A 16,870-nucleotide genomic window follows, 5' to 3' on the forward strand; every position below is an offset into this window, starting at 1 on the left:
GTGAAATTTAATAAAAGAGTTCATCAGATTATATGGTGATGGCTCAGTGCCACCGCGCTGGCAGCAATATCCTCGCAGTGGGGGGGTTAACCCCTTGAGGGACAGAGCAGCAGCACAGTATTAAATCTTTCAGTAGCATTTCACTCGTGTCACTTTAATATTTATGAATCTCGCCGGCTTTGGGAACCTCTTTGGCGGTGTTTTGCTTTTCTGGTTTTGCTGGTGGTTTGAAGTTTTCGGCAGCGGTAGCGGTTGGGGTTTGGTTGTTGGTTTTTTTTTCAGCATGGGGGTTTCATCGCTGACACGAGCAGAATCAAGCGCCGGGAGCAGAGCCTGTAGCACCTCTTACCTTCCGGGTGGACGCCAAAGGCCTTTACAGGGTCCGCTCGAGCGGGACCGCACTGCCGAGAGGCAGTTTTTTCGGTTACTTTTTAGAACCGAGCGCCCTTACGTTAAAACGCCGCTCGCTGGTGCCAGACGCAAAACTCCGGGGAGACCTCGTTGCTGCGTGCTCCGTCCCCAAAATCCTTCTGTTCTATGCGCCCGTGGCGTTGCCCTCGTCCTCATAAGTAATATTTCCAGCGATGGATAGAGAAGGGCAGGTCATTCCCTCCGTGCGACCGGGAAGATGCGACGGCAATAGTGCGATGGTGGCTCTTCTCCGACTCCTACCCCATCCTTCTGCCTCTTAGCGAAAACATTGGAGTGAGATGACTCACACCCGTTATTTTAAATTTGTTTTTCTTCCGCTCCTCGGGGGAGGACTTTGGGCGCAGCCGGCAGTTTGGCTTTGGAAAGCTTCGACTTGTGAAGACTTCTCCTCTGGTGTACCCGCTCACCTTAGAGGAGGTTTAAGTACGTTTTGAGTCGTGCCCGTTTCTGACAAGCGCCACAATGACATAATTTACACAACCGCAAAGTTCCTTTCTCGGGGTAAATCTACTCACGTAACCCACAAAGAGCTTTGGAGGGAATGGAGAGCAAAGGTAACTGTTGCCCCCAAATTACTCCTCTCCCTGACCCAAACCTCACTGGAAATGAAGCAGAAGGACGGTTTTTTTCCCCTTAATCCCCCGGTGCCGCTCCGTATCGCCGAATTGGGGGGAAATGGCTCTTGCGGTAGGGAATGAAAGAGCGCATTGTGCTGCCGCTGCCTCCCCGTTGCCCTTGCGCGTCCCCTTCCCCATCACGCCCCTAGCCCCCAGCCCGAAACCTGGGAAGAGGCTTTGCAAGTTCCACTTCAATATTTCAGACGGCTACAATGGATTTCGCAGCTCAGTGTTAAGTAAACAGACCTTGCTTAAGCCCGGACTGCTTCATTTTGACTAAACCCTAACTAAATAAGCTGGTTTCATGGAGCACAGGCCTCCCAGCTTATTCCTTGCTTCATTAACACCTTTTAATCCCACCGAGACAATCGCGTGCCCCCCAAATTACCCTTCCCAGGCCGGGGTCAGCGTCTTCTCTGCGCCACGGCAGGTCAGAGAGGTTCTCAAATAACTCGTTCGTCCCCATCTGGAGAGCTGAGCTCCTCCAGAGCCATCGGCAGCGATGCCCTGGGCTGCGACGGGGGGATGCTGTGCAAGGATTAAGGGGAGAGTTGGGCACGGGGGTGTTTCACCGGGGCTAAAGGCTGATAAACGGAGCCCACGAAATGCCTGAAAAGCCGTAGAAAGGTCGGAGAGCTCCTCAGCCGTGCGCTGAAGCCAGGCAGAGGCACGGGGGTCGCTTTGCTGCGATTCCTCTTCCCGCTGCTCCGGGCTTTAAACTTTACTGAACTTTTCGGGGGGGAAGGGGGTAATTAATTACACGCACGGCCCTCCCCAACTGCCTTCTTATTAAAGAAAAGCAAATTGTTAAGTGTTGAAAAAAGAGACAGTGAAGCTGTAGGTAGGGTGAGGGAATCAGATCATCATAGAGTCAGAGAACAGTTTGGGTTGGAAGGGATCTTTAAAGGCCATGTAGTCCCACCCCCTGCCCCGGGCAGGGCCACCTCCCCCCAGCCCAGGTTGCCCCAAGCCCCGTCCAACCCGGCCTTGAACCCCTCCAGGGATGGGGCAGCCACAGCTTCTCTGAGGAACCTGTTCCAGCATCTCACCACCCTCAAAGTGAAAAAATTTCTTCCTAATGTTTAATCTAAATTTCCCCTCTTCCAGTTTGAAGCCATTCCCCCTCATCCTATCACTACATGTCCCTGTAAAACGTCCCTCCCCGGCTCTCCTGGAGCCCCTTTAGGCACTGGAAGGCCGAAATAAGGTCTCCCCGGAGCCTTCTCTTCTTCAGACTGAACAACCCCAACTCTCTCAGCCTGTCCTAGGAGAGGTGCTCCTGTCCTAGGAGAGGTGCTCCAGCCCTCGGACCATCTCTGTGGCCTCCTCTGGACCCACTCTAACAGGTCCATGTCCTTCTTGTGTTGGGGGCTCCAGAGCTGGACACAATACTCCAGGTGGGGTCTCAAGAGAGTGGAGTAGAGTGGAAGAATCCCCTCCCTCGCCCTGCTGGCCACACTTCTTCAGGATACAGTCGGTCTTCTGGGCTGCGATCATGCATTGCTGGCTCGTGTTGAGCTTCTCATCAATCAGCACCCCCAGGTCCTTCTCCTCAGGGCGGCTCTCCATCCATCCTCTGCCCAGCCTGGATTTGTGCTTGGGATTGCCCCGACCCAGATGGAGGACCTCGCGCTTGGCCTGGTTGAACTGCACGAGGTTGGCACGGACCCACCTCTCCAGCCTTTGCCGGTCCCTCTGGATGGCACCCCTCCCCTCCAGCGTGTCTACCTCGCCACACAGCTCGGTGTCACCTCGCCAAACATCTTGGTGTCACCTCACCAAACGTCTTGGTGTCACCTCGCCAAACATCTTGGTGTCACCTCGCCAAACATCTTGGTGTCACCTCGCCAAACGTCTTGGTGTCACCTCGCCAAACATCTTGGTGTCACCTCGCCACACAGCTCGGTGTCATCGGCAAATGTGCTGAGGGCGCACTCGATAATGGAACTGTTTCTCACAGAGTACGTAACTCCTCGCTGCAGGGTGCTGTCGGGACGCAGATTTCAGCAAGCTTCGAGAAGATGTTGGGCATGGCCATAGCGTCCAGGCATAGAAGAGAAATAGAGAAATAGCGTTGGGACTTTCAAGGCGTTGCTGCACGTGCTCCTGTGCCAGCCACGTGGCCCCAGAACCGGCCTCAACCTCCTCCGGGCAGGCAGAGCGCAGGCAGGCGGTGACTCTGGCCTCCAGCCCAGCACCAATGCTCTTGAAGATACCCTCTCTTCTCACCCTTGCTTGGGTGACACCTGCAGTCTCCGAGTTGGCAAACGGTCCAGATGCGCTCGCCCTCTCTCGGGCAGCTGCCAGGCTGCTCTTCTGCCCGCAACGCCCGTCCTCTTGCCTTGAGTGTCCACCAGTGTGAAGAACCGGCTGCCAAAAGCTTGTCTCTGTAGCCCCAAGCCTCTCTCACGACGCTGACTGGTGTAGAAACCGTTCCGTTTGCTCTGGAGCCACCTTCCTTGCAACTCCCGAAGACGTTCCCACTTATAAGCCCATCTGCCTTCCTGCTACTGACCCTTTTTCCTTCGAGGTGAGCCCTCCCCTGGCAGGAAAATCAAATTCTGTCATTTGCAAAGGTAATGAATTTGAGGCAAGCTGGTAAGAAGGACGTGAGATATGTACCTGTGTGCCCGCACCTGCCTCTACTTGCTGGATGGTTCCTGAATGTTCACAGGAATAAAAGGTGATAGCCTTAGACACCTCCCGTAAGGAAATCTTGAAAAGAAATCGAACTCGGATGGGATTTTGAGGAAAAAAGAGTGTTTTGTAAGGACACGGGGAGACTTGGTCAAAATAGAAGTGGAGGCGCGTGGACTGTGACGCTCAGGCAGCATAAGGGTCCTTCAAAAAGAAGTGGGATAGCGTTGGTGCGAGTTACGGGCACTTAGAAGCGGTCCTGCTGCTGCCGAGGCTCTTCTCTCCTCTGGGAGCACGCAGAGATCTCGCTCGTGTCACGGCTGTTCCTAAATGCACTTTTCATTATGAACCTGGGAACATGCTCGTTTTTCGGACCGTCCCTCAGTGTCGTTTCTACAGGCGGCCGCTTCCAGACGTCGTGCGGCCGCGTCCCCAGCGCAGCCTCCCGAGCCTCCTTGGAACCCACTGCCAGCCACGGAGATGTATTTTGTTCCTATGGCAACCTAAACAATATTACCTTGACTTAAACGGATTCAGGCAATATTAAAACCAGCCTCTTTAGGAATTCCTGGTGTTGGAGGGGCTGAGAATTTTAATTTTGTGTAATGCGAGCTGACACCGTGTTTATGAGCTGCTTGCTGAATGTTTTCTTCAATTAGTAGAAAGCGGAGCGGATTTGTTTTCGGGGCTTAGCTGGGAGATGGGAGGGTGCGCGCCTTGCGATGCCAAAAGCGTTATTGAGTTACGCTGCAGTCGCGGCGCTTCCCTCACCTGATAGCTGCAAAAAAAAAAAAAAAAAAAGAAAAAAAAAGAAAAAAAAAAGCCCTTTTCATGGAAATCTGGCACGCGACAGCATCTTTAAGTAAGGTTTGCTAACTGCCTCGTCCCAACAGCGGCGGGAGGAATCGGCTCGGTGCCTTGCGGGTGGATAGGTCTCCTTTCCCAGCTCTGACACGTGTTTCCGCGTTTCCTTGTTCTCCTCCGGCCCTCTCGCGATCAGCCTGCCCGCGGTTAGAAGCACACGACGCCCAAAGCTCTCCTCTCCCCGCCTCGGCTAAGCAATATTCTGCGTGTTTTCCTCAAGCAACCAGCGATATCACTGAGGCTCCCAACAGAACAGCAGCCAGGGAATGCTCCCACACCTATAGGGATAAAAATCACTAAGAAAACACAAGTGTGGAACAAGACAGGGAGTTTTCCAGCAGTATTTTCCTAAACTATCCCGTTCCTTCCTTGGAGTCAGGTTGTGATACAGAAGTAAAGCTTCTGTATGTCACGTCTATATGTCTGTCCCCGGATTTGGGGCTGTGGGGCTGAGGCAGTTTGGCCTGGGTGTGCTTACAGGAGCCAACCCAGCTCTGAGAGGTGCGGTAAGAGGCGATGGGAGCTGGGGGCAAGCCTGTCTCAAAGACATTTGTGTCATCAGATTCAGCTGCACAACAGCGTAGAGCGAAGCCAGGCAGGTCTTTCTCCAAGGACAGTATTTCTCCCTGACGCTGAGACGCACAGAAAAGCCAGTACTCACTTTTAAACCAGTTGTTTGAAGGATAAGGGACGGAAACCCGGAAAGAAGAACAGTTCGATTACCCACAGTTGACAGAAGTAATTATAAGTGGTTCTCAAGAAGAAAAAAAGACATGACAAAGTCAAGTCGCTGGGCACGGAACGAAGGCAGATTCAAATTGGAAGTAAGGAATGAGGAGCTAGTTAGCCTCTGGAACCTCTTCCCAATGGATGGGGACAGATCCTCCTTCGCTGGGAGACTCCAGACCGCGACTGGACGGCCTTGGCTGTGCACCCACCACCGGTGAACTGGCTTGAGGTGGGAAGCCCTGGGCGACATTCTTTGGGCTGCAATGAACACGGGGTCCGGCTACATCACCGCTATCTTTCCTCCGGGCTTCACGTCCAGGAACGTTAATAACGTACCGTTTAGTAATAAATACGTCACACGTTCCTGACCGATGCCAGCTAGCCGCGATCGCGGATTGGCTCTAGCGCTGGGTCTTTTTTATTCTTTTTAGTATTTCAGTTCTGCTGTAAGAGAAGGATGCTGGTGTTAGGAAAGGGACGGATTTGGACTCAGCCCAGATTTGGGCTGGGACTGTGCCTGGAACACGCTCCCAGTTTGCTCCTTCGTGAAGACAGGGAGAGGTTGTGGTTAAAAGGCTGCTCTTTACCTCCAGCTTCTCCAACTCGGATTCAATTATTATTTTTCAAGTGTGACTTACGGAAAGACAAAGAGGAAAGGGGGAGAGAAAGAGAGACAGGAGGGAGAGAGGAACACGCACGCAAACACGCTCACACAAAGGCGCGAGAAATCCCACACCATTCCAGTTGGAATGTCCCAGGCACTTCAGCCGAAAGCCACTGCGCAGCACAAATCCATGGTGGTATTTGGAAGGGATGAGCCCACCCCTGTAAGCCTCTTCATCCTGCTCCACAGAGTTTGCCAGGAGGATTAACCCAGTCTTGTTCTCAATCCCAGTTTATGAGTTCCCTGCTGGTGGGGAAGATCCTGTGTGTTTAAACAACAGCCTAATTAATCCCTATTTTATTACTTTCTCTTGTCAAGTGGCTAAATAGAAGCTGTCAGCCGGCAGCCACCACCGCTCACATTTGTTTAGATCCCAAATTACTTCATCAGAACCATCTGCTCCGTACGCGGGGTGCTCAGCAGTTGTTTGTGTCTCTCTCTGGACATGGTGTGGGGCACAAACAGCCGCCCCGGCGGGACTCCTGGCGGGAGGCTCCTCCGGGGACGGTCCTGGAGGGGTCCGTAAAGTCCTCTCCCTAGGAGCAACCTAACAAAGCCAGGCAGCGAACAGCCCTGGAGAGGAAGAGGGGACACGAACCTCTGTCCTGTTGGGGCAGGCAAGTTTGTGTTCCTCCTTGGGGCTACGGAAGGTCAAGAAAGCCCCAAAACACAGTTGGGATGTACGTTTCTTGCAGCTCCAAACATCCACCCCCTTCTTCCCTCGGCTTCCTGAGCTCCAACCCAGGGCTGATCTTCCCTGCCCAAGCGTCTAACCACCGGACCCTTCTTTGCAGGTTGTTCCAGACCAAGTGCAGCAGCTGCTTGAAGGCGATCGCCCCCTCCGAGCTCATCATGCGGGTGCTGGAGAACGTCTACCACGTTCACTGCTTCTACTGCTGCGAGTGTGAGCGGCGCCTGCAGCGGGGGGATGAGTTTGTGCTCAAGGAGGGGCAACTGCTGTGCCGCAGCGACTACGAGAAGGAGAAGGAGATGCTGAGCGCTATCAGCCCCGCACCCACCGAGTCCGGTGAGGGGCCGGGGCTGGAGCGGTGCTGAGGGTGGGGAAACCAGGGGGAACCTCGTAGAGGGCAGGTGCCGCCTGGTCCCTAATTAACCCCAGGGAAGGCTTCCGAGGGAGGAGATGTAGGTAGGTGGAGGTTGTAGCATCTTTTCCCCCCGGTGATAGGCAGCCAAGGGGGGATCTGCTGAGATCTGGAGAGGTTTGGGTGGGCTGCGCTGAGGCTGAGACATCACAGAATGGACGATACGGGGCCAGGGTGGCCCATCAGCTCTGTCTCTGGACTGACAGCTCAGTCCACGAGCTTCGCTGGCTCCGTTCTGCGCTTCTGCTCTAAATCGCACCTTTAAGGAGCAAAACCCTGACAAGTTTCTCCGAATCCTCGCCCGGGGAGATGGCCCTTCTCTGCCGAATGACCCCTCCCGATCTTTCGTTGCAGTGAAAAGCGAGGATGAAGACGGCAGCCACTCGCACGGCAAAGGCAGCGAGGAGAGCAAAGACCACAAGCGCTCCAAGCGCCCGCGCACCATCCTTACCACGCAGCAGCGTCGGGCGTTCAAGGCCTCGTTCGAGGTTTCCTCCAAACCTTGCAGAAAGGTACAAGGAGGCCGCTCAGCACAAGTGCAGGCTTGGCTCCTTTTTAAGTGCAACTTAAGTTCTGATTCAGCTCTCCGGGTTTTGCGGACAGGTAAGAGAGACCCTGGCAGCCGAGACGGGCTTGACCGTGCGGGTGGTACAGGTCTGGTTCCAGAACCAAAGAGCCAAGGTGAGTGATGACGGTTCCCGGGCCACAGTTGGGTTCTGCGTGCTCGTGGGATATCACACCCCCTCCTTCGATCACAAGGAAGTGTAGAATAGCTTAAAAAAACAGAGAAAACGGTTAGAAGAACTGAAGAACGGCTACGGAGGACCATCCACAGGTCCACCTAGTCCTACAGCACGTACCTAGTAGTAGCAAAAGCTTAAAGAGAAATACAAAAATTGATCAATTACAGATGTTTGCAGGGCTTAACATTTTTCACGTTGGTCGCGGGGGGTGCTTATTACTCTTTTTCTACTTGCTTCTTCCCCTTCCCCATAGAAAGACTAGAAGGATTTCCCACTTCTTCCTTCTAGAAGTTGAACCGCTTCTAATTTCGCGGAATTTAAAGGCTGAAAACAGAAAATACGTGGCTTTGAAGAGCTCGCTCTGTAGTAAAACAAAGTCCTTTGTTTTTTAAACTGCAAACGGCATCTCCCACAAAGATAAGGCGGCCTTTTCTGTCAGCCCCGTTTCTCGGGCAGGGACGGCCGCAGAGAACGTTGACTGCAGAGGAGTCGCCCGGAGGAGTCTGAGCAGGGTTAGATGGTGGCAGCTCTCGGCCCGCTGCTGTGTTAAACGCAACCCACTCCCCTCCTCGCTCGGTCAGAACCTCAAATCCCATGTCTCCGTCTCCTTGCAGATGAAGAAGATTGCTCGCAGGCAACAACAGCAGCAGCAGCAACAGCAGGAGCAGGACCAGCTGGGCAACCCTCGCTTAGGGAGCGGGAGAGGGACCGGTCGCAACAGCAGGCAGAGCAATGACGATAGCGAAGGTGAGGAGCCGCGCCGGGGGCTGCAGCCTGGGGCGGAGGGCATCGACTCGGATGTTTTGGAGAGAGAACGTGCGCAGGAAGAGATTAGCAAAAGGCACGCGGGTCGTAACGGAATTGCTATGCACGAGTTGGGGTAACGAGAATCATAGAATCACAGAATCGTCTAGGTTGGAGGGGGCCTTTAAGATCAACGAGTGCAACCATCAACTTAACACTGCCAAATCCACCACTAAGCCACGGCCCTCAGCACCACCTCCGCCCGGCTTTTAAAGCCCTCCAGGGATGGTGATTCCACCACTTCCCTGGGCAGCCTGTTCCAGCGCTTGACAACCCTTTCGGTGAAGATATTTTCCCTAATATCCATCCTAAACCTCTCCTGGCGCAACTTGAGGCCGTTTCCTCACGTCCTCTCGCCTGTGCCTTGGGAGCAGAGACCGACCCCCCCTCGCTACCCCCTCCTTTCAGGGCGCTGTAGAGAGCGAGAAGGTCTCCCCTCAGCCGCCTTATCTCCAGGCTGACCCCCCCAGCTCCCTCAGCTGCTCCTCACAAGATCTCCAGACCCTTCTCCTTGTGCTCCAGACCCCTCACCAGCTCTTCTCTGGACACGCTCCAGCAACCTCAATGTCTTTCTCGTCCTGAGGGGCCCAAAACCGAACCCAGCACTCGAGGCGGGGCCTCACCAGTGCCGGGTACAGGGGGACCATCACTGCCCCGGTCCTGCTGGCCACACTGTTCCTGATACAGGCCGGGATGCTGTTGGCCTTCTTGGCCACCTGGGCACACTGCTGGCTCATACCCCGCCGGCTGTCCACCAACACCCCCAGGGCCTTCTCCGCCACGCAGCTTTCCAGCCACTCTGCCCCATCCTGTAGCGTCCATGGGGTTGGTGTGACCCAAGCGCAGGACTCGGCACTTGGCTTCGTTGAACCTCACACCGTTGGCCTCAGCCCATCAATCCAATGTCCCGATCCCTCTGTAGAGCCTTCCTACCCTCAAGTTGGTCAACACTCACTCCCTCCCAACCCGGTGTCCTCTGCAAACTTACTGAGGGTGCAGTCAGGTAATGTTCAGCAAGACTCGGGGGTACTTGCGACGCAACACCTATCTCCTCTTTTTTGAGAAGATTGTGGGGCTTCTTCTATTGCACATATGCACGGAGCCTAGCACCGTGCAGAGCTGGTCCAGAGTTAGACCACCAAACGCTGCCGCAGCCATGCGAATAACGCTATTGCGACGGCGCTCTGCCCCACCGCGTGCTGCGCACCCTTCGCTTCAACCCACCCCCCCGGTCGTTTCTTTAGACGGCGCAAGCGTTCACGGCCTGGACGGGCTCATGGTCCCCTACCCCAGGATCCCCCAGCAGCAGCTGCTGCCCCTGGACCAGAACGGCTACAGCACAGATTTGTACAGACAAGGGCTGACGCCGCCACAGCTGCCGGGAGACCATCTGCACCCCTACGGTAGGAGAGCGGTGCGGAGATTGTCCCACCTCTGCATCAAAGCTGCGCGTAGCACTCCCACGTGATGAACAGCCGCGGCAGCGAGCGCTCCCCAGGGCTTGGCCTTTGCGCTGAGCCCTTCTCAGGAGTTTGGTGAGGCCAGAGCCTCGGACCGAGCTCTGCTGGGGGCTGGGGAGGCAGGTGGAGGTCTTCCCTCCATCCAACATGAAACGTTTGGGTGAGGGAGGAAAGACTTATGCCTAAAGCTGTGTGTGGGGCTCACCTCAGACCTGCTCGGGGTGACCGCGGCTCCAGGTGAAACACGGCCCTGCAGCTCCCCACGGGACACGCTCACGCCACCTTTGCACTCATTTCCTTTTCCTTCCTCTTCTAGACTCAGAAGGAGTTTTTCACGATATGGACAGTGACAGCATCAGCCACCTGGGAGATTGCCTGCTGTCAACGGCTGAAGCCAACCTCCTCCAAGCCCGCGTGGGCAACCCCATTGACCGACTCTACTCCATGCAGAGCTCCTACTTCACATCCTGACCGTAGAAAAGCTCCCAACTCTTCAAGAGTATCTCGCATGGATGCTGCTTCAAATTCAGAACGAGGGTGAGGGAGAAGAAACAAGACTGAGACCTTCAAAGACATTCCTTGAGCACTGCACAACGGAGGAGGCGACTAGGTCCGCCACACATACGAGCACTAATTCACGGAGACCTTTCACAGCCTGAAGGACTTTGGATCGCCTCTCTCCTTTTTTTCTAGCCACGAGTAGATCGATGGTATGATGTTGTTTAGCTGTACCTTTAGCAGTTTGTCCAGTGTTTAAGCTTTTGAGCATTATGTCCTGCAAACAAAGACTGGCCAAGCCAACCGGAGCTGCCCCTGGAAGTGGGAGGTGCTCTTCCCACAAGAACTCGGTTTATTTAAGTCTCGGTCGCAGCTGAGCTGCTCGCTGTGCTCTTTTGCCTCCTTCCCCAACCCAGACGCAGGCTTCATGGCACAAGGTTAACTTTCCACGGTCAAATGCCAGGTCCTGAGGCATCTCCAAAGGATGCCACTGCTGCTTCAGAGACTTTGTGCACGGTTGTCGGTCAGTTGGCCCGGGACAGTTTTTTAACGTTTGACATTTCAGACATGCACAGTTAGTTTAGCCCCTGATCGAAACGGCTATGCTCGGGTATCTGCTTCAAGAAACAACAGAATATTTATCCTTTGTCATGTTCAAGGGTGCCAAGAGAAGCATTAACACACCCACAGTGAGTCCTCTATCACCTTTATGTCTGTCTTTCTCCAAGGGGGCACTTTTACTCCCTTTGCAGATGGAACGAACACTTCTTCTCACAAAATCACAGCTGCCAGCCACACTAATTTGTTTGTTTGTTTGTTTTAAACAGCAACGTGAAATGCTTTTAGTCTAAAAATATTCCTGCTAGGAAGCCCTTCCTCTGTAAGTCTGTCCACAGCGGGACGGATTTCCGACCCTTGACTGCGCTGCCGGTTCGCTGAAAGCATCCTACCCAGCCCCTCGCATCCCACTGGGAAATCCAGGGAAGAAACTGGATTGCATTATGCCGCAACGTGTCCCTGCCAAGTCGCCTAACGCCAAGAGGCTGCGTTTGGGTTTTCCCTTCCAGGGCAACCCAGGGGTGAGATCAGGACTCAGCCAAGAGCAAAGCATGTCTCCGCTGACGGTCAAAAGGAATAATCCATTTTCTCCCCCCACCATCATGCCAGGAGGCAGGCGGGTTACGGGAAGCAGGCGGGCACTAATACGTGTCCCCACAATAAAGGGCAAGAGAGAGAGCGAGCAGAGAATGGAAGTCTGAATTATTACCAAAGGGAAATTCTTTATTCTCCTGCCCAGGACACAAGTCTGGGATTTGGTTCTTCATATCCGTGAAGGACAGGGGGTACTCCTGGAAAAGGTCAGGTTTTCCCACGAACGTGCCGGCTGAAGGAATACCGTCCCCCAAAAGGAACCTTCCCTTGCCTGTCTGAACTGAACAACCGGCAGACGACTCTCGAAAAGGAAACAATGACTTATTTTGAAATCCGGGATCTCCAAGAGTCGCGAGTCGAGAGGTGCAACCCCAGAACCTGCCTGCCTGATGTTTCTGTGTGTGGTGTTTTACTTCTAAGCCTTCACAGGTTTGTCAGTCTGAGTTTAAAAGTGTGTAAACCCCCCTACCAATGAGAAAAAAAAAAAAAAAAAAAAAAAAAGCAATGGTTAATTTTTGTTGTCTGCAGTTATGGAGGAAGATTCCCAGGAACTACATAATCCTGGATTTGGGGATGGAAGGAGATGCGGTCCTGATGCATTTTGCGTTTTATCGGGACTTTTTCACCTTCTCGACTACTTATAGAGAACTGACATAAGGAATGGTGTGTAGCAGAACCACAGCCCTTATAAAGATCACTCCACCGTTGCCTCACCTTTAATAAAGCTGTGTGAACGTGACACGTGCTGATGTGCAGTCACTTCCCCCGGTGTTTACAGTGGTTCAGTAGATGGACTTTCCTTTGCTCTCGCTATCAGCCGGAAGGCAGCCGGGTGCGTAGTTTACAGACACTCTGACATTTCTTTTTAGGAGGGAAGGGGGAGCCTTTGGCAGAAACAGCTATTTATGACATACATTTGCCCAGACAGACAGGTTCTAGACCAAGCTGCCGCGGTTGGGTGACTTCCACCTTTGTCGTGTGGTCGTCCACCCCTAAGAAACGAGACAGAAAAACTCCTCGAGCTGTATGTTACTTTTAGAGGCTCTTGCACTAGAGACGGTCTCAGTTTAGATTAAGTTTCAAGAGAATGTTACAGTGAACTCTGTGCAAAATGATGTTTCTCCCAAATACCAGAGCCGGCTTCGCCCGCTGAACCCCCACCCTTTCTTCCGTGTGATCTAGTGCTGTGATGTGCCGATGGTTTGGGTTTGGTTTTTTTTTTTTTTTTTGCATGTACATTTGAAAATAATAAAAAAAAAAAAAAAAGGCAAATTAAGTGGAAATGTGAAGGTTGCCTCCGCACAGTCAGACGAACTGCACGCAGGAGCAGTCAGCCGGCTCCCCGCAGTCCCACGAAGGTTGGCCCCAGCCCTCACCTCTCCCAGGTACCAGGTAGCCCGGAGCAAAGAAGCAACTAGCGCTGGCGGCTGTTCGTACTTTGGCGGAGTCGGCAAACTCAACAGCAGGAGTGAGTTAGTTGCAAGAGGAACTAGAATCCCAACCTGAATAAATAAATACGGCGAAGAGCTGTGCTGGACCGGCAGCTCCTGATGCCAAAGCGGTCTGGTGGTGACAAGGGAGTTCAAGTGCAAGAGCCGGTGATGAGATTCCTACCCTATAGCTAAGGAAAGAAATGACCACCGCTAGGTTGCAGGTACTCTCCAATTTTGAGGCCCGATTCTGCCCTAAATGAGCAGAAATCAGAGAGGCGGCCACCAGCACCGCAGCTGACAGAGCCCAAAAGCTATCAGGCTCGCCAAGCAGGTGCTGCTGCTTCTCTTTCCAAAGGAGAGAGCCGCTTTTAGCATCATCAACCAGTTTATCGCAGCTCGGTGACTGCAGGTCAACCTACTCCCAACCGCATCTTGCAGCTGGAAGTCTTCTTGTAGCGAAGAGAGATGGGGAGGCAGCGACAGGAGCGCCGGCGAGCGCTAAGCGGAAAAAGGCAGAAACAGCGTTGTGTACGTACGCAGGAGGGATCTGACCCTCTGGCAACTGCGAGGTACCAACGTGCACGCCAAAGCGCCTCCGGGCACCGGGGAATTAAGTCTCACGGCTATCATAGGACTTGGGGAAGGTGTACTCGAGAGGAAACAGCAGAAAGAGGCTAAGCGCGCTCTGCAGCAGAGTGAAGAACAGAATCACACGCGCCTCGGGCAACACCCACGCTTTTTTGGCTTCCCCCTTTGCGCTCTGCACAGTCAAGAGACAGAACAATCGCTCTCATCAGGCAGGGAGGCGCAGGTGCTTGGCTGCGACACGCCAACGCCTTTGCCGAGAAGGAGGGGTTGGGAATGCCCGCTGCTCTCGGAAGCGCTCAGGTGCGTTTCCCTCTCGTCTTCGCAGACGGGAGAATAAAGGTGAATAAAAGCCAGTCGAGGTGACAGACTGACCACACCATGAAAAACGCTCCCCTCTGCCCGCAGCATTTCCCTCGTGCTCACAAGTGACTCAAAAAAATCATCTGGGTGGCAGCCAAGTAAAGCAAACCTGTGCGCGAATGGAATGTGGCTCCATGGAGCTCTCTGCCCTCGAGAGTCGCCCGTTTCAGACCCGGGCCTGCCAGCAGCACTAAATCTCTCCCGGCGACTGCAAACACCAAAGGAACACGCTGATTTATGGTTCCTTTAAGTAAGAGAAGCAGAGTGTAAAACGAGAATATTTTCTGGATGAAAAATTAAAGAGATGTTTTTGTTAGTTCCTCATTCTAGGATCGTGTGTAATTTACCTTATTGGTTTTAAAGTTCCACTTGAAAGGAGAAGTGACATCAACAGGAGTTAAAGCAACAGGCTGAAAAAAGTCCCGACACACTTAACTTCACATTTTGAGACCTAAATCAAGAAGAAACGGAGGAAAAACAAAGCAGAGAATTAACTAACCTCATGACCCTTGGGTTTCTCTTACTTAAGGACCTCAGAACTCCTTGCGTGCATTAATTAATTATCCCTCATTACTCCCCAGCCCAGTAGGTGTTATTTATTTCAGAGATGAGTAAACAGAGACGTAGACCATGTTACGACTAGCTTCCAAGGCCACACAGAAAGACAGGGGGTAAGTTAAAACAGAAGAAAAAACCCTGACATCCAGTATGCTTAACTACCGGCCAAAACGCACATTTGACCGAAAACAAAGAGTCGAGAACAATTAGAAGTGGAGAAAACACAGAACCAGGAGACGGAAACCAAGCAGAGAATGGCAAAGCCCACGCCAGAGGACAAGAAACAGAGGGACTATAGAGACACAAAGAGACTTGTGTGAACGAAGCATCCTTTACAATAATTAACCCCCAAGCGAGAACGCCTACACAAGTCTGCCACTGCTTTCTTAACAGTTCTCAACCATCTTAGAACTGGCTCCTTGGGGTTCTTCTCCTCGGTACTGCGGGGCTTTAGTCTTTATTTCTGCTCTGGTTTGTGTTTGGGAGGATGTGACAGCACCAATCTAGCCGAATCCTGCTCTAAATCTCTTTCTTCCCCCCCACCCTCCCCCAAGTCTCCCACTCTGGGAAATAGAGGCTTATTCGCTTATTGATTTCAGCCACTTGGCATTAATTTAGCGGAATCTCTTTGCAGCCTTTGGAGATAAAGCTGAACCTACCGGTTTGATTGACTGCCTGAGGACTTTTTTCCCTTGTTTAGCTTTACGCCGGTAACTGTCCTGACGGCTTCCTGCACTCGCTTCCACGATCCTGTCCTGATCGAACTAAGAGGCACGAGACGCTGTCATAATCCCGTGGCACAAGAAATGAAGCGAACGCTTCCTGGGTTCCTAATTCTTGTCTAATTCTCAGGTTTTCAGAGGTCTCCCTCGCCAGTTCCTACCTTGTGAAAGACACTGCTCCTTTTAGCTTTTATCGCTAAATATGTTTCCAGTGACAGGACCAAAAAAAGCAGCAGCTGGATTTGGAAATAACAGTTTTTTCCCAGCACTCGCAGGGAGGCTTTCCCACCCTGCGTAGATGGCTTTGCCTTATTTCCAGCTGCTACCACACATCCAAGCGAGTCAGATCCACAGCAGCCCTTCCCTTATGTTCCTCAACGCCAGAAAGAGCTGTAATTGCCACTCCGAATTTATTCCAGCAACCAGCAAGAGCAGGCAGCCTGTGCAATCAGAGGTAAGAGAGCTGCAAAACTCCCGCTCCATGTTTCTCGCTTAGAGAAGCCTTAGGCCCCTCTGCCAAAGTGAGAATTAAATGGATTCATCACGCGGTACCACACGTACAGCTCCAGATTCCTGCGAGGCGAAGAGGAAAGTAAGAGAACACTCCCTGGCTCCTTCTAGTCGTTCCCTGGCACATCCAGTTGAAGGAGAGAAAATTGTCGGTCTTCTTTTCACTTCCCACAAAGGAATTCGCCAAACTTGCCGGGGCTACAGGTTGATTTGATCTAGAAACTTTTCCAAGGGAGCTGGCAAACTGGGGAAGGCAACAATTTCAGGTAGGGACCATCACCACCACCACCTCCCTCCACGGGAAGGTTCCGTCCATCTCCACTACGTCACGTTATTTTACATCGACATCACACGCGTAGGGAAAGATGTACGAGGACATCCTTTATTCAGAATAAAACGGGCAGCTGCCTCACTAATACTTTCTGAAAAAGTATTTTCTCTCCTGGATGGCACGGGGAAACAGGATGAAGCAGCATCTTCCTCTGCCCCCCTCTCCCTTGTTACTACCAGTTAAGTGAGCCCTGTGAGGGTTTGGCTCACGGATGACAAGAGCAAGTGCCTGGCAGCTCAGTAGTTAATGCGTCAGAGCGAGTAATAATAGAGTGGCTCCGGCTCCTGAGAAGGAGGAGGCATAACTGGGCTTAAGAGGGGGCCCAGCGCACCTTAAACATAATGAAAAATGGCTTTTCTGCTGACAGGCTGACATTTCAATACAATGTCAACAACATGTAAAGCACCTTCGCTCCCGTATAACGGCACCCTTAATAAAGCTGTTCTCACCACAGACATTTATGACTAATGGGGAGCTGCCTGGTATAAATAAAACTCGAAAGACTCACTAAAAATAGATTTCTCCTCCTTTGCTGGTAGCACTTGCCCCCTCTCTACATTCATTTTGCAGCAAAGCTACCGTCACCTTTCCGTCCCAACTTTTCTGCCAGGCGACGAAACGGCTCTTTGTGTTTCAAATGCACGGCATCTGATAAAAGCAAACAA

The 16,870-nt window shown here is 52.6% G+C and overlaps 2 protein-coding genes across 2 annotated transcripts in view; one reads left to right on the plus strand and one right to left on the minus strand.

Annotated features, from left to right (window-relative positions):
• The window catches only part of LOC309682551 (LIM homeobox transcription factor 1-alpha-like), a gene marked incomplete at both ends in the record, with an annotated part of 30,046 nt that extends 19,522 nt beyond the window's left edge, over positions 1 to 10,524 (plus strand). The window contains 6 exons of the mRNA XM_082496664.1: positions 6,738 to 6,970; positions 7,401 to 7,558; positions 7,650 to 7,727; positions 8,404 to 8,536; positions 9,838 to 9,996; positions 10,370 to 10,524. Coding sequence (XP_082352790.1) covers positions 6,738 to 6,970; positions 7,401 to 7,558; positions 7,650 to 7,727; positions 8,404 to 8,536; positions 9,838 to 9,996; positions 10,370 to 10,524 — 916 coding nt within the window. The remainder of the gene's footprint in view (positions 1 to 6,737; positions 6,971 to 7,400; positions 7,559 to 7,649; positions 7,728 to 8,403; positions 8,537 to 9,837; positions 9,997 to 10,369) is intronic.
• The window catches only part of UBL5 (ubiquitin like 5), a 114,875-nt gene that overhangs the window by 33,372 nt on the left and 64,633 nt on the right, over positions 1 to 16,870 (minus strand). The gene's annotated exons all lie outside the window — the stretch shown is intronic.

Source organism: Vanellus vanellus, assembly GCF_965231255.1.
Source record: "Vanellus vanellus genome assembly, chromosome: 30".
Lineage (NCBI taxonomy): Eukaryota > Metazoa > Chordata > Aves > Charadriiformes > Charadriidae > Vanellus > Vanellus vanellus.